Source organism: Balaenoptera physalus, assembly GCF_965194825.1.
Source record: "Balaenoptera physalus genome assembly, chromosome: 6".
Taxonomy (NCBI): Eukaryota; Metazoa; Chordata; class Mammalia; order Artiodactyla; family Balaenopteridae; genus Balaenoptera; species Balaenoptera physalus.
In genome coordinates, this window is record NC_138885.1 from 56391436 (window position 1) to 56409262 (window position 17827).

At 36.6% G+C, this 17827-nt stretch overlaps 1 protein-coding gene and 1 pseudogene across 3 annotated transcripts; one reads left to right on the forward strand and one right to left on the reverse strand.

Moving 5' to 3' along the window:
- Positions 1-460: 460 nt before the first annotated feature.
- On the reverse strand, positions 461-15387 carry GCG (glucagon). Of its 2 annotated transcripts, XM_082465208.1 has the most exons (6): positions 12267-15387; positions 9188-9288; positions 7566-7727; positions 5788-5925; positions 4309-4452; positions 461-3388 (listed from the first exon to the last, which is right to left on the reverse strand). In XM_082465208.1, exons 2-6 carry the CDS (start codon positions 9277-9279, stop codon positions 3382-3384), a joined length of 543 nt encoding a protein of 180 aa, XP_082321334.1. In that variant the 5' UTR covers positions 9280-9288; positions 12267-15387; the 3' UTR covers positions 461-3381. The 2 variants fall into 2 exon arrangements, with proteins under 2 accessions (XP_082321334.1, XP_082321333.1); XM_082465207.1 differs by having other exon boundaries at positions 9188-15387.
- On the forward strand, positions 481-1082 carry LOC309662394 (securin pseudogene; annotated as a pseudogene). Its single transcript has one exon. The product of its transcript is annotated as a securin pseudogene (transcript).
- Positions 15388-17827: the final 2440 nt, after the last annotated feature.

Consider the following 17827-nt stretch of genomic DNA (forward strand, 5'->3'; position numbering starts at 1 on the left):
TCAAAATAGCTCAATGAGCTACAAGAAAACACAGTAAGACAATTTAACAAAATCAGGAAAACAATACATGAACAAAATGAGAAATTTAACAGAGATAGAAATCATAAAAAAGAACCAAACAGAAATTCTGGAGCTGAAGAATCTTATGAATGAAATGGAAAATGCAATAGAAAGCATCTATAGCAGAGTAGCTACCATAATTTGTTAACAAACACATAATATAAAAAGACATAGCTTGTGATATAAAAAATATAAAAGTCAGGGAGTAGAAGTGTAGAGTTTTCATATGTGATTGAAGTTAAGTGGCTATCACATTAAAATGAACTGTTTTTTCCATAAGACGTTTTATGTAAGCCTCCTGGCAACCAGAAAACTAAAACCTAGAGTAGATTCACAAAAGATAAAGAAAAGGGAATCAGAGTGGAAAACCAAGAAAAGCAGTCAGAGCAGAAAAAAAGACTGAGTCTTGCTTAATCCAGAATGACTACTCTGATCTTTGTTATTAAGGAAAATGGAGAACCAGGCATCCGTGTGGCTTCTAAGGAGAGACTGAAGCTGGGGTCTAGGACTTCAGTCAAAGTCTTAGATGGGAGATCTTGGGTTTCAACATCACATGTTTGCAAAATGTTTGATTTTCCAACAGCCTTACCTAAAGCCACCAGAAAGTCTTTAGGAACTGTCAACAGAGCTACAAAAAAAGTCAATAAAGACTAAGAGATGCCTCAGAGACAAACTTCTCTGCCAAAAAGATGACCAAAAGCACTGTTAAAGAAAAAGCTCTGTTCCTGCCTCAAATGATACCTATCGAGAAATAGAGACACATTTTCCCTTCAATCCCCTAGATTTTGAGGGTTTTGACCTGCCTTAAAAGCACCAAATTGGACACCTCCCCTTGAATGGAGTGTCTCTCATGATTCTCAGTGAGGAGAGGAAACTTGAAAAGCTATTATACCTTGGCCCCTCTTCACCTTTGAAGATTCCCTCTTCATCAGGGGGAATCTAATCTGTTGCAGTTTCTTTCAAGCAATTTGTCAACTCTGGATGTTGAATTGCCACCTGTTTGCTCTGACTTAGATATTTAAATTTCTTATCACTTTATACTTTGCGTGTACTTTTGTATTAATAAGCAATTTTTTTGTTTAACAAGAAGAAAATGGAAAATCACTAATTTAAAATGGTAAGCAGATACAGAGGAAAAAAGAAACAATGGAATTACAAAACACCTAAAAAGCAACTAATAAATGACATTAATAAGGCCTAACATATCAATAATTACTCTAAATGTAAATGGAATAAATTCACCAACCAAAAGTCACAGAGTGTATAAAGGGATAAAAAAACAAGACCTAACCATATGCTGCCTATAGGAGGCTCACTTCAGCTTTAAGGACATACATAGGCTCAAAATGAAAGGATGGAAAAAGATAATCCTTGCAAGTGGAAACCAAAATAAAGTGGGTGTGGCTATACTTATAATAGACTTTAAGCCAATACAGTAACAAGAGACAAAGAAGGTCATTATATAATAATTAAGGGGTCTATTTATCAAAAAGATATAACAATCATAAAAATATAGATACTCAACAATGGAACAGCTGAATATATTAAGCAAATACTAACATATCTGAAGGGAAAAATAGACAACAATATAATGATAGCAGGGGACTTCAATATCCTACTTTCAGCAATGGATAGATCATCTAGACAGAAAATCAAGAAGGAAATGTTAGACTTGAACTATATATTAGACTAAAAGGACTTAGATATTTATAGAGCATTCCATCCAACAGCAGCAAAATACACATTCTTCTCAAGTGCACATAGAACATTCTCCAGGATAAGTCATATGACAGGTCACAGAATAAGTCTTAGTAGATTTAAGAAGATTGAAATCATACCAACTATCTTTTCTGATAACAATGATATGAAACTAGAAATCAACAACAAGAGGAAAGCTGGAAAGTTTATGAGCATGTGGAAACTAAACAACACACTCTTGAACAAACAATGGTTATCAGGACCTAGGGGGTGGGGAAGTTGTTATTAAAGGTTACACCTTTGCAACTAGAAGATGAGTGAGTTCTGGAGATCTAATGGGCAGTATAGGGATTATAGTCAATAATACAGTATTACATACTTCAAAATGGCTAGGAGACTAGATCTTAAATGTTCTCACTACAGAAAAGAAATGATAATTGTGTGACCTGACAGAGGAGTTAGCTAAAGCTCTGGTGGTAATCATACGGCAATATATAAATGTAAATAGACATGTTCACCATAAACAAACACAATGTTATGTGTTTATTATATCTCAATAATAAAAGAGAGAAAGAGAGTTGGCAATGCTGTCTCTATACAGCAGAGAAATGTCTCTGACACGGCAATCAGCATCAGACTGGTCCAAGATACTGGACACTGCAGGACAGGGAGATAAGAGTATAGGGTATGATAGACAAATTTAAATGCCTGCAGGTGCCAGGCAAGTAAGATGTATAAATAAAGTGGACTGGGGAAAGTGGCTACCTGTGTACATTATCTGGTTGTGAATGTATAACATGCACAGGTGTGTGTGTGTGTGTGTAGGGGGCACAATAGTGAGCTGAAAAGCATGTGACCGTTCAGAAGAAGGCAGCTGGCTCTCAGCTTCAGAAGAGATTTGTTTTGTGGGTCTAATATTTCCTGAGGACCTAATTTTTCAAGAAATGTAAGAAGTCAACATTTTAATGTAAAATACCTTGATTTTTCAATGTTGGCTAAAAACGTTAAAGCACTGTGTAACAACTTAAAACATGAAACCACGGCTGGGCATCAGATTTGGCTTATGGGCTACCAGCTTAGGAAGCAGGGGTATTTGGAAGGCGTGGGAGCACAAAGAAGAGAGAAAACAGACCATGGTGAAGAAGCTTGACATTTTTATTTAGTCTATTTTTATATATTGAAAGCTGAGCATTGTTATGACAGAAGTTTCAAGAAGAAAGTTCTCTTTCAGTTTCACAACTGTGGCTACCAGCCCTTCCCTTATTCTATTATTATAATGCAGATATGTTGTGATTGGAGTAATTTATATATACAGACTATATCATAGAACAACAGTTTCATTGCTAAGTGTAAGCAGGTTAGGGTACTTCATCCAAAATAAGAAGAAAATAAGAGAATTCTGCATTTTTTTTTATTTTAAAGCTGACATTTTAGCACTATTTTGACAATGGTTTATTTATTTATGATCTTTTGGTTACACAATATTAAAAGGAAATTCATTTATTGGCATGCAAAGCAATATGGCTTTAGAATACACCTCTTAAATTTACAGATCTTAAAATTTCAAACATCCCACATGGCTGGCAGGTGATGTTGTGAAGATGATCTTGAGTAATGACACACTTACTTCCTGGAGATTAAAAAAAAAGAGAAAATGACTTAACGTAGTATAATACACAGATGATATAGTTAACTTATCCAGGAAATATTTCAATGATTTATTTTGATCAAAGTTATTTATGTCTTTTCATCTTATAGATCCCTTTGTCTTTTGGACTTTTCAAATATTTACATTTGAAGATGGCTTATCCTAAAGTGTCCCTATCAAGAAATATAAAGTAGGGCTTCCCTGGTGGCACAGTGGTTAAGAATCTGCCTGCCAATGCAGGGGACACGGGTTCGTGCCCCGGTCCAGGAAGATCCCACATGCCGCGGAGCGGCTAGGCCCATGAGCCACAACTACTGAGCCTGCGCGTCTGGAGCCTGTGCTCCGCAACAAGAGAGGCCGCGACAGTGAGAGGCCCGCGCACCGCGATGAAGAGTGGCCCCCGCTCGCCGCAACTAGAGAAAGCCCTCGCACAGAAACGAAGACCCAACACAGCCAAAAATAAATAAATTAATTAATTAATTTTAAAAAAAGAAATATAAAGTGTATGAATAATTATAAAAAAAGCAATTACAACCTACCAAGATAAGTGGTTAATTTTGGCATTTAAATTTTTACTGCTATGCTTATTACATTAAGTATTTAATACCATATATACTGGTATCTTACTTTGTGCTAAAATTTCAACATACATAGCAACTTGCAATGTGTTCCGAATGCCTTGTCCCTTATTGACACTCAGGAAATGTGTTTGGAATAAATGAGTGAATGGATAAAATTGTAATAACAGAAAACAAATATAATAATGTACTCTTGAATGATTCATAATTTTGATTATATACCAAGAGAGTAAAGACTCTCTCCCCACATAGTAACAACCTGTAGCAGTATGATAATGTTTATGAAAGTGTTGATGGTTTTCAGAATGAACTAAAATAAATCACCTGTCAGTAATTTTTGTCTGAAGCAACCAGTTTATAAAGTCTCGGGTGGCAAGATTATCGAGAACCGTGTTCATCTCATCAGAGAAAGAGCCATCGGCGTGTCTGCGGCGGAGTTCTTCAACGATGGTGACTTCTTCTGGGAAACTGAGAAAAAGAGAGGTAAAATCAGTACTTGGTTAAACATTTCAAATAAATGTTTATTGGTTGCCTATCACTGGTAACATGTGTAAGCATCACTGACAAAACCATATGTTTCTATTTACAGAGGGCTTATCACAAAAAGCCTCATAGAAACTTGCATATCAGAAAGGGAATTAAGTAGAATAGCGCAAAGCTGGGACCTGAAACTAAGGCCTTTTCCATATTCCAGCTGCTTCAAAGATTTTAGTGTATTGCCAACACAGAAGTTATTATTGAGACTATTAATTTGTTTATAATTCATAAAAATATATTCTAGCCTGTAAAACTAGTGATTATCAAAACAGCCTTGCCAAGTGAAGTATTAAGGGATTAAACCTTAGTCTATATCAGATTTTCTCTTCGATTGATTTATTTAGCAGAATTTTTGGTATCCCTTTAAAACACTGTAAAATAGTCTCAAGTGTAAGTGACTATTTTCCCACTGATTTTGTAAATTTGATTGTTAATGTTTTAAAAATCAGCAACAATACTAGTTCCCTTTTGCCTCGACAGCTCTTTAAAGTCTCACTAAAAATAAAAATAGAGTGGAACATGAATTTCCTGCTTCTCATCATTCAAATGTCAATCAAAATGATCACAAGAAAATGGGATGGTTCAGGGGTCTGTTTGGTTGTGGTAAAATCCAAGAAAGTACCTAAAGGTCTTGGGCGTATTTTCAGCTGTGATAATTTAATGGTTATCTTTATGACAGTCCCATAAAAAATGGGCACATTGTTAAATATATAGATGTTGCCACATATCTGTATTTTGAATGTCATTTCATTAAACGTCTTAAGTTTAATTCCTTTCAGTCTTTATCACATTTTAACCTCAATACTCACTAACACAATACTTACTAACACATAAATTATGTAACTATTTAAAGTGAAACTAAGTTTTCTGCATTATTTCTTCTTTTCCCTTATCCCTAGTTTTCCTGGACAGTCCTAGTTTAAGCTTATTTTCCTGGTGTAGTTATCAAAAGCACTCTGTTTATTCTCAAAAGTGTCCTGGATTGGCAAATTAATGCCCTAATTATAATACAACTATAATGGGGGATAAAAAAGTAACCTGTTTGACTCTATTATTAATACTTGCTAACAGAGATAAAACAGACGAGACTTTTGTAAATTGTCTCCCACCAACAGGAGTTATTTCTTTACTCTGTGAGACTATACTAATGGCTTCCGTAATGCAGATCCGTATATAGATAACCGTATTCTAAGTTTTTCACATCAAGCAAAAAAAAAAAAAAAAAAAAAAGAAGAAGAAAAGTTAAGTAAGAATGTACAGACTTACTCTCGCCTTCCTCGGCCTTTCACCAGCCAAGCAATGAATTCCTTGGCAGCTTGGCCTTCCAGATAAGAACTTACATCACTGGTAAAGGTCCCTTCAGCATGTCTCTCAAATTCATCATGACGTTTGGCAATGTTATTCCTGAAAGAAATGTGAAAGTTAAATTGAAGATCTGTCTCTTTAGCAATATGGTTCTCACCTATAAGCAAGCAGTGGCAGCTTTGGGTTCGGGATTCTGTGTGGCTTTGAGAGATGAGGGTGGGTAGAGAACTTGTCTGGAAGCTACATTAATTATCTGGAGTGAAGGTTGATGGGGGGCTAATAAAAATTATGGGGGGCTAAGCTCCCTCACTCCACCTAGTGACCCATTTTCACCTGCCCTGCTTATCTGTGCCATTGACTATTAAAGCAGCATTTTCTTCAGTCTCAATGTATGGGGACTATCCACTGTGCTATGCTACCTGCAAACAAAACAGCAGCTTGTCATTAGTACATACGGGGTCAGAGTTAGTTAACTGAATCAAGGGAAAGCAAAGGAGCATCTCAAAATGTCATCAAAAGACCACCTGATATTGGATTAAAGGAAATGTGTGATGGGCTAGCAGTGAGGAAAGCTAAGAAGATGACCCCGTATCACCCTCAAATGTGTACAGAGTGCTCTGTGGAGGTGGTTGACCAGATAGATGGTCAGTTGTTCCATCATATATTAGCCCTGGAAGGTTTCATCTTAAACACAACAGAAACTGCCTGGGAGCTAGGATTGTTTTACATTAGTTTACCAAGTCGTGGCATTCCCTTTCTAGAAATGAAGACAGTTGTTTGCATTTTTTCAAATATGTGATTTCTCCCATTTCGCCAATGGCCCCATCTGTAATCCTTAACGAGGACTTCTCTCAGTGTCTTCTCTGACCATGACCGCCATCTTTCCTGTACTCTCCAGTTTAAGGATTTTTGGTCAACAGCTCTCTTTTATCCTTCCTGCTGGCTCGTTTCTCTCTGTCCCCCTTCTCCATTCTATCCAGACAAATTTATTCCCTTTTCCTGATTTTTAGATTCCTTCAGCTACTTTGTCTGCATAGCTCCCTTCCCCTTGTGGGTCACCCTCCAAAGAAATTGTGAAATTCCACCATCCCTGTGAAACCCTTGCGGCTGATTTCGTCCAGTAGCCTGGATGCAGCAAAAAAACCCTCAAAACTGTCAAAGGAAGTCCAGCATTAAAATATATGCCTTGTGATAGGCTTGTGTTCTTATATACCTTCTTCTCTCTTTATGCTGTGCAGCTAGGCTGTAATTTTAAATGTGTATCTTGGATTGTATTCTACAAGAAAAAGACTGCATCTGTTTCCATTCCTTACCATGACTAACTTGGCTAGAGAATACTTTGTGATCATAGTCATGAGTTTGAATCCTACAAGGGAATGTTGAATCTGCTCTTATCTTTTGGTCAGGGATTAGATTTCTAATCTTGCAGGTCCATAAAAGTCAGCTTTCAATTTTAAAGGAAAATGAGCATGGGAGTGAATATTGCTAAGACCACAGTTGGGAAAATTTAAATTCTATGTCCTATTGGAGGGTGGGTAAGAGTTTTGGAGGGATGAGGGGTGGGACATTCAGAGGCACATTAGGAAGGATAACATCACCAACCTTGAAAATCATCAAAATTGAAAGAGCTTATGGGCACTATCTGATAGGCACGATAACTTAAGAAAGTCAGGAGGAATTTTAGACATATTTAAGTAATACATTTGTGTGCAAATTTCTGATCAGGTTCAGACTCTTACTTATTCCTCTTGGTGTTCATCAACCACTGCACAAAATCCTGGGCACGCCTGGAGTCCAGATACTTGCTGTAGTCACTGGTGAACGTGCCCTGTGAGTGGCGCTTGTCTTCATTCATCTGATCTGGATCATTGAGCGGGTCGGTCTGGGGAGCTGGGAATGATCTGTGAAGAAGAGTGACTGGTGCAATTAAATCTCCCCTCAATAGTAGATTCACTTGAGAAGCAGCTTCTCTACAAAATACAGAACCACATGAAGTTGGAAGGCAGGTTCCTTGAGTATTTCAGTTGGCAGTTCAGAAAGACCTTAATTTGCCATGGGAATCCCATGGTTTTACCAGAGTTGAATGCACTCCGATTTGGAATTCTAGCAATTGATTTTTCGACTGGCTTCTTTTTTCTGAAATAGGATTAAATAAATCTTTTTTTAACAATTTCATCTACTCGTAATTATGTTAATAATGCCAGAAGAGAGCAACGCCTTGAATATTTTAAAAGAGTGAAGAATACCAAACCGTTTTTTTGGGGGCAGCAGATTTATGTTCCGAATTCTGTTTCGCATATATTAATATAAAAAAGTAGCTCCATTTCCTGGCTATGTGGTAGCTAATGATGAAGGAAAGACAATTAAAAATTCGAAGAAAGGCAAGAAAAAGCCCACTTGCTAATTTGAAACTGTGTAGTGGGTAATCCACATGCCAGTAATCAACAGTTGGTTGGCACGGCTATGTGGGGAAATATTCAATATGATTAAAACTCAAAAATAGAAATGAGATACTATTTTTACCTATCAAATTAGCAAGGATTAAATACCGAGGAGGATATTGTGAGAGGAGTATTTCTATAATGCTGATGGGAGTGTGCATGTGTATGACTTTTCTGGAAAGCCAGTTGGCAAGATAAAAAATTTAAGCTCATTCAGATCCTTTGACATGATTATTTTACTACTAGAAATAAATCCTCAGAAAAATAGTAAGAAATGTAGGAAGAAATGTTATTTGCAGCATTCTTTGTGGGAAAATTAGAAGAACCCTTACATACTCAATAGAGCAGGAGTAGCTAAATAAATATTGTATATTTATGAGGTGAAATAGTATGTAGCCATTAAATACCATACACTTAATAGATATTTGTAATGATATAATAAAAATAAGCTAACAATACAATGCTAAGAGACAGAACATAATACAAAGCTGTAACTGATCGGGCTATATTTATACACAGTACATGCATATTTTCTATAATGAACATGTATGACTTTTACAATTAGTAAGAAACAGTGTTAATTTTTAGAAAGGAATAAAAGAGGAAAAGTTTGTGTGAATAATTAAAATGGCCTACTCTGCAGTGTGAGTAATGAATGAATGGGGAGTATTAGCTGAAGATTTCAAAGAGCTATAATTTCCCATGTAACATATTTTTCAACATTGCCCACCCCTTCGGTTATGAAACAACATACTCTGATCTGTACTCTAGAAAAGCCTTTATCACAATGATACTTTAAACATTTGAAAATTCTGCGGAGTATTTACTCCAAATTACTGAGACCTATTTATTAATCACAGTTATCTCGGGCTGTATTCTAACCATAGTGCTATGTTAGTTCAAGTCTAAAGATTTAATACCTGGATTTCTCTTCTGTGTCCTGAAGGGAACGTTGCCAGCTGCCTTGGACCAGCATTACAAGCAATCCAGCCACAAAGTAAATGCTTTTCATTTTTGCTGCCTGTTGGAACACAGAGTCAAGGGAAAGATAGAGACCCTCAACCATATTTAAACCAGTCAGACTAAATTAGTTCAATTTTGACTAAGTAAATATTATAAATAGAACAAAAAGCTAGTCATCAATTTTATTCTGATTATATTTCTAGTAATTTTAAATATTAGATTATATTTTTCCTGCAGTTCTTTTTTTTTTTGGTGGCTAGAAAGAATACAAAAGATGTGTAGCACTATGAAGCTTTTTCATTAGTGTAGGACACTTCTGTTAATGATTAGAAGGCTCACTTCCAGACTTGAAATTAAAAATGTCCATGATAAACATTGAAAATACCCACTGTAGATGATATGCTACATATGGTTAGCCTGAATGGCGCCTTATCCGTAATGCCACCCTCTTCACTATCAGTCTGGCTTTCAATTAATAGTCCTTCACTTCCAAGCATTTACATTATACTGCATTTCAACCATCTTAAAGCAGCCTCAGGCTACAACTTGGCATACCAGCTGTCGGTTCAGATGTATTATTCATTTATATTTTAAATAGTGTAACTTGGTCTAGACTTTGTAATTATAAAGCGGCCAACAGATTTGAGGTATTTTAGGGTGCTTTGACCTGTTCTAAATTAAAGGGAAAAAAATCATTTTAAAGACAAGCAATTTGCAACAAGAACTAATGCTTCTGGCAACTTGAACAATCACAACTAAGAAACTAAGAGATCACTGTCATAAAGAAAATTAATGCTTGCTTCTGAAGTCTTGGAAGTCCCCTGGTTGTTTTATAATTGGACTGAGTCCAGGACGTGTCATTCACTGCTAGTGACACCCTAGACCAGGTTGTAGAATACCTCGCATCACAAGCAGATGCCTCATGAAGCCATGGGATGCCAAGGACATCATGATGCAGTGTGGATGGGTGGGGTGGGACCAACATGAATGTGGCCAGAAGGTCCCCACAGGACAAGCACCCCTATTTTCTGAATGAAAACCTCAAGTCCAGTGTTTGTCATGAACTTCTCTCTGCTACTTTCAACCGATCGTGTTTACTTTGAGAAGTGGGGATTTCAATCCAAGTTTGATGGTGCTTATCCATAAAATATTTGAATGAGTATTTTTAGCAAATGGCATTTGGTTTGAAATAAGTATTTTATAAATATTATCATTTTAAACTATCAGTCTTTTCTTTAACATCTTAGCCATACTTACTATCTGTCTTTGGCACTAAAACATGGAGAGTGTAATACCTGCGTGATATTTTTTTTCCTTTGAAATATTAACTCTTTTTAGATTAAGAGGTCAGTTAGACAAAGCAACACAATAGGCATTACATATTCATCCTTCTTCATTCATCAACATTCAAGTACTAATTTGGCATTTTGCTGTGCTTCAGTTTATCTGGTTGGCAAACTTTGGAAACCTTGCCAAATATATAGGCAGGGTCTTCTGATTATAATTTTTAATGATAAATTTATGCTTTCAGAAACTTAAAAATTAAAGCAAGCATTTCTCTTTAGGATTACGTCATTGTTGGAAAGTCAGTTGAGAACTGTAATTCCTTCCACACAATGTCCCTAACGGTTTTACAGTATCTTCTATGATGTCCTCTGGAGGCAGATACGGAGCAGGTGGTTTTCTGCCCCTGAGAGAGCTGGTAGAAGAAACAACCATACAGAAGAGAATGCTCGAAGTCCTCTCCAGGCAACAGAATGAGCTCTACTGAAAGAAGTAACTGATTTTTAAAATTGTATTTATTCATTGTGCAAAAGTCAACAGAATTGTGAAAAATTTAAGAATAAGGTTGTTTGAATACCACGACTTGAGAAAGCAAATATTTGCATTATTTTGGTATCAAAATCTTATTCAATAAGAGAAGACTTTCCAGTTACTTCCCCACCCCTGCTTTAGGCAGCCTACAGAAAGAATCTGCAGTTTTATAAGAACCTTACATTTCTACTCAAATTTAAAAGGAGATATGGTACCAATAGTATTTCCTGAATAGAAAGTCTTTTAGAAAGATTAATCTTTGACCTAGGCAAGGTGACATACAGTGTATCCCTAAATATATTGGTGCTTTAGGCCAAATACTTGTAAAACTGGCTAGATCATTTCCTCTCACAGGTGTTAACTAGTGTGCGGAAAAGAAACCATACCACGTAATCACTTACCCATTGAGGATCTTCATAAAAGTGTTCTTTGTCCTTAAGAGCTTAAGTAGGTACTTTAGAACATCTGATTTTCTTTTTTTTAATGGTATTTACTATAATTTCATTTTGCAATATAAACATTTTAGATATTTTATTTATTACTATTGGTCCTCAATACATAGTAAGTAATTATTAATCTATGCTTTTACTCAGCTCCATCCACAGAATTCCCAGTAATCAATGATATTTGCTCTCTGCACAAAATATGCTATGTCTTATTTACAAAGAGCTGATTTCATGGACTTTGATTTTTTGATAGCCTTATCAGCCTTATTTGAATATTTGAATGATGATGTTAATTCTGCTCTTTTGGAAAACCATATGTTTTCATTGGTAAGGAGCAATTGCTGTTATAACCTCTCTAATGGACACATTTCTGCTGAATTTAAAAGACTCCTTCTGTTCACAATAGTACACACATTTATCAAATCCAAAGAAAAATATTTGTTTTTCAAAATGTTACCACTTATTTTTAAAATGCAGTTCTCATAACAGTTAAATCTTGTAGTAAGTGCATTGATTTGAATCTTTGTTTTTCTTTCTATTTTGTATCTTTGCATTGAATTATTTCTTCAACTCACTTTGCGGCTACAGTATGTTGAAGTTTATGTAAATGCATTTTATATCACTTTTTCATCTCAACTCTGCCCTGTGTATTATAGTAATAAAGTATAAGATGAAAAAACAGCACTATAATTCATAATACTTTGCCCCCTTATGAATACTTAACTGGACCCCAAACAGGATTTTCAGTCTTACAATCTGTCAGTATTAATCTTACCTTCTGACACCAGGAGGTGGGACAGAGCAGGTGGAGAGAGAGCGAGCCCTCTTTTGGGGACTTTGGTGTGCAGTGTCCTGAGCTCTGTAGTTCTGCACCGAAGCGCACTGCTTTTATATCCTCTCCAGCGTTGTTTAGCCTCACAGATATTACGCTGACAATATAAATTTTTCATCTGTGAATAATGGGTTTTTGTTACAAACAATTTCACTCGCTCACTCACTTTGCTCATCTGCATTCTACGTTTATATTGGGTGGGAAGTCAGAGACCAGGAAACTTTTTATTTACTCTTGTCTTTTTTTTTTTTGCTGAGAATGATGGAAAGGGCAGCTTGGAGATTCACCTTTCACTCTTGATCAGGCATGAAAATCACTTAAGTACTCTAAAGTGAATTTTTATGCTGCAGACAAAAGAACGTGAAATTACATAGTCCGTGGCCAACCCACTTTGAGCATAGCCTTATTCGAGGGTCTTATAAGCCCCTCTTTGCTATTTAGTTACGATGAATTTATCTTAGTATAATAATCTATTCATCCTTTCATCTACCCAAATAATAAATCACTCACTCAAAACATACTTATTAAGAATCTTACACTATACGAAATTAATTTGTATTAATTACTGTATTTCTTACTGTATTATTTTGTTGGGGAAGTTTAAAGAATATCATTTAAAAGACCTAATGTGTCCTGTTGTTAAAAATGGGATTCAGGAAGAAAGGATAAAGCAAAGTGAGGATTAAACATCCAAGATAGGTGACGGTAATAAGACAGGGTCTAGTATTTCGTTTTCCTTCTAATGGATATTTAAAGGCTAACTCTGCTGATAAGAGAGTTGGACACTAATTTACAAAAGAATGAGTTACTATGTATACTGTCATATTTATTGAGCTTTGTGATCTGCCACTTAGGACTTCAGTGACCTATGGGATTTAGCAGATATGAGTCTGGTCACCTTAGAGAAAGAGAAAAATGGGAAAGATCTGGACAGACAGCATGACGACAGCGCTGGTGTAATTAGATTTTAGTTTGGCTGCTATAAACAAGCTGTGTGGCCTCAGTCAAGTCACATACTCTCTTTATGCCTCAGCTTCCTGTTTAGAAATGAGAGTGTTGGTTAAATGACTCTTCTAAAATAAAAATTTGTTTTCATTTGACCAAATCATTGCAACATGTGTTAACTAGATTCCAATATTCTAATATAATCGACTGCACGGTGAAACTTGCACAGAAGTAAATCATTGAGATAACTGTAGAAACATTCCCAATGAATTTAAACTGTTCACTTTGTGGATTGGACCCACTGTTGGATGTAGAGCTATTTAAAGGCCATAGAGATCAGTTCTCTGTGAAACTGGGGGACCTCAGGAAGAAGTATTTGTGCTGGTGATTACTGATGGTATATCATTAATGTTAGCCTTGCTATTCAAAGTGTGGTCCAAGGACCAGCACCACTTGGGAGTTTGCCAGAAATGCAGACTCTCAGGCCCAAGCCCAGACTTAGTAAGTAATTTGCATTTTACCAAGATTCCCAGGCAATTCATATGCATATTAAACTTTGAGAAGCACAACTGTGTAAAATACATATCTCATTTTCTTCACCTTCTCCCTGTGCTTGCTTGTGTTTTGACCTGAGGACGGATTTCACCAGCAGAGGGGGTGAAAGAGCAGAGAACTGTGGCACACCTCGGGGCTGTCTGGATTAACAATTAACGCATGCTGTAATGATTTGAAAGTGTGGATTAGTTTACTATATGATCAAATTGTTCTTCCCTCTGGCCTCAATCCTCATGAGTATATTGGTTATATTTTTATTAAATTGTTTGGCATTCAGTTCTATTTTTTCCCCTTTACCTGTTTGAGTAGATGTTTCTTCCCCTCTTTCTCTGCCTCTGTCAGTCTGTCTGTCTGTCTTTCCTTTGCAGAGGCTACTTGTTTGTGGGAGCAGCCTGAAGAAGGGGGCTCTGCAATGACGTATATAAGGGCGTTAACATGGCACCTGGCATCTCAGTAAATGCCCTCTCCCAATATATCATGAAAAAACTTCTTTTTTTCCCTCCACTCCACTTGCTTTCTATTATTTCAGAAGTGACTATCTCGAGTTTTTTCAGGAAATTTCCTCTAGCGTCATCTCCAGCCCAACAACACTGATTCTTGGGGGTCCCCAATACCATTAATGATAAGCGTTCTGAGAGTGCAGAAGCAGTAAGAGTGCCACTGAATAAGGCACTGCTCTTCTCCCTTGGAAGGGGAAATCAGGCTCGCTAACAGACATGGTGCCGTCAGAAATTAAGACAAACAACAAGTGCAACTTGGACTAGTGGATCTTCTTGCAATGACTGTCCCAACATCAACATCCACTTGGCCTTCAGTTCCCATCATCGCACTTATTCAGTTATTTAGACGTGAGGCAGGGAAAGTGGTGGCCCTGCATTTATATAACTAGTATTAAAAAGCTTGTCTGGGAGCAGGGAAGTTCTGGGAGAAGTCATCTAGAGTTCTCCCATCAGGCTGTGTGGTGGCACCTGAGGTATGGCCACGTGATAGCTATGATATGCCTTCCTGAAAGGTCAATTTGACTTGATAAAGGTAATTTAAAACATGACTATTATATGGAGTGGAGTGCAAAAATGTGCATCAAATTTTAAGGTGAAATAACTTCCTACTCAAAGCTCTCTTACTTTCTTTACAGGGCCGCATGCTTGGCTTAATGTCCTACTCTCACCATCTTGAAATTCTTAATAATTTTTGAACAAGGACTCCACATTTTTGCTTTTTACTTGGCCGCACAAATTAAGTAGCAGATTCTGCTTAGGACCTCACCTCACAAGATCATAGGGTGCAGGGGTTTTGCACGCTTATTTTCCTCAGCTGTTCAGGAAACTTGAGTTGAAATGCTTGAGAATGGCAAAGATCCAGGTTCACAGTGCACTCTGGTAGCAAGACTATGGTCGAGGGGATCGCTCATGCATTGCTGATGGGATTACAACATATCACAACACGTTTGGGGCACAATTTGGCAACATTAACAAAATTACAAATACCTATCACCCTTGGCCTAGTAAGGCTAAAGCACCATTCTGGAAATTTATCCCATCTATATTTCTACCTATATATGTAATGATGTGAAAATAGGAAGGTGTATTATGGATATATAGTAGGTTACCTTTTGTGTTAGAAGAGGGAAGGGGACAAATGTATGTTTATTTACTCATCACTGTGTTTAAAAAAATTGGAAGAATGCACAAGAGATTAATAAAAGCGCTTACCTGTAGGAGGCAGTGTGGAGCTGTGGGCTAGACAGGAACAGAGTGCAAAGAATACTTCTTAATATATATTTGTTATGCCGTCTGGAATTTTTTACCATTTCATTTCATTATTTATTCAAAACGCTTAAAAATGCAATTTAAAAAGGGATGAAAGCTTAAGCTTTAAAGCTAACTGTACAGCTACACTTTGACCTAGTAATTCCACTTCTAGGTGTTTTACCCAAAAGAAATGAAAACATATATCCACGAAAAGACATATATAAAAATATTCACAACAGCTTTATTTACAACAGCTACAAACTGGGAAGAACCAAACTATCCATCAGCAAAAGAAAAAATAGACAAATTGTGGTATGGAATTCACATAATGGAATCCTACTGAACAGTAACAGATATTGGCAGCAATATGGATGAATTTCACAGATATGACACTGAGTGAAAGAAGGTGGACACAAAACACTGCATACAGTATGAATGCATTCATAGAAGTTGCAGAAGCAAAGCTAAGGTTAAATAAAACACAGAACTGTGGTTTTCTCTTGGAAGAGGAGGATAGTCTGGGGGTAACTTTCTGGGGAGGTGGAAATATTCCATATCGTGAAAGGGGTGTGTCTTACCAAGGCATGTCCAGTTGTCAAAATAGTGCAGCTAAGATTTGTGATTTCAATTTATGTAAATTTTAACTAAAAGAAAAAAATAGTAAAATTTAAAGTGGTATGGTGAAGCATGGTAGAATATTGATAATCGTTGAAATTGACTGATGAGTTATTATAATGAGGTTTTATTATGTGATTCTACTCACTTTAGACACGTTTGAAATTTTCCAAACTAAAAAGTTAAATTCAAGCTATTATAAAATAAATGTGTGGGTGGGCCATTAGCACCAATTAATCAGTTACTCTGGAAGCTAAAGAGTTTGACCCTTCAGTTACCAAGGATGAGTTAGGTAACGTAAATGAAGTTCAGAGACACGTGGGGGCAACAAAGCTTGGAGGTAAATTGGTAGCGCAGGGCCAGGCCTGGGTAAATGGAAAAAAAACTTCAAGAAGACAGGGTGTGAGAACCACCGTTCAGAGGTAGTGGAATAGTGATCACAGCTCCTTCTCAATCATTTTCAAGGCCTGTCCCTAGGGTATGCCTCCGCCCTCATGTAAGACTTAATAGTGACCACTAACACTTTCCCGATGAGTTTGAGGTCCATTTTGGTTTCTTGGAGGTAATCCTCTCCATATGCATGTTATTTCTCTTCTCCATAACAAGGATCTTCCGAAAATAACCCACGAGCCTGCAAAAGATCACTCCTCCCCACCCCAAAAAATTGTCTATAGCATGTGAGAGAAAAGTTTACATTAACTCAGGTTTGTTTTTTTTTAACTTGGAAGAAAAAAAGTAGCGAGGCATTTAACAAAACCCTTTGAAACTTTAAAAATTGAGTACATAGAACGTAATGATCAGATGCCTTTCACATCTCCTGAGTGTCTTGATGAACACAGGGGTCCAGAGGCAATAAAAGAAGAACATCCAAGGCGAGTTCTGAGTTTGCCAAAGGATGTGAGATAGATTTTTCCTGAGAGATATTTAAGAAACAAGTCATGACCCTTTCATCTGGAATAATTCCAAAGAAGCCTGCTGGGTGAGGGGAAATTCCATAATAAGATCAGCGGACAGTTTTCCCACCCTGAGGCTCTGAGACCCTGTAGACAGCCCAGCTCACAAGTCTGAGGAGGGGACCGTGCGGCATCATGGCTTTGCATATGTTGATTTTATCTCTTGCTAGATCCCTGGTATAATGAGATGTTTAAAATTGTTCTAAGTTTCAGTTGTTATTTTTATTCATAAAGGGAACAAGAAAGAGAAAGAAAACAAAATCACATTGATACAAAATAATCATATCTCATAATTTATAATCAGAATATATATTTATATGTATAAATACATATATATCATTGAATACATGTGTTATGCTTCTATTTTTCGCATATTGTGACTATAAAAAACAAACCATATGTCATTACATTTATCCAACCTCTTGCTCATCTGGAAAGACTTTTTTCCCTCAAGCTTCTAAGAGTCTTTAATGTGAACCAATTAAAACATTGCAATTTCTCAAAGGCTTCTGTAAAAAGAAGTAACCTCAGCCATTAGAATATTTAAAATTTGAAATCTGTATCCTAAAAAATGCTGAAAATGCAAAATGGAGTTATGAACACTTTTTAAAAAATTCATGATGTCTTATAATCAGGCTTGCCCCCTGCCTGAAACTTGCTCAGGGCTGGTGCTGCCACATCATAT

Coding starts and splice junctions, on each gene's coding strand:
- GCG (XM_082465207.1), bottom strand. CDS start 9,333: ATGGTTGAGGGTCTCTATCTTTCCCTTGACTCTGTGTTCCAACAGGCA. Junction 5,926..7,565: donor ATGAACACCAAGAGGAATAA/GTAAGAGTCTGA, acceptor CATTTCTTTCAG/GAATAACATTGCCAAACGTC. Junction 4,453..5,787: donor AAAGGCCGAGGAAGGCGAGA/GTAAGTCTGTAC, acceptor TCTTTTTCTCAG/TTTCCCAGAAGAAGTCACCA.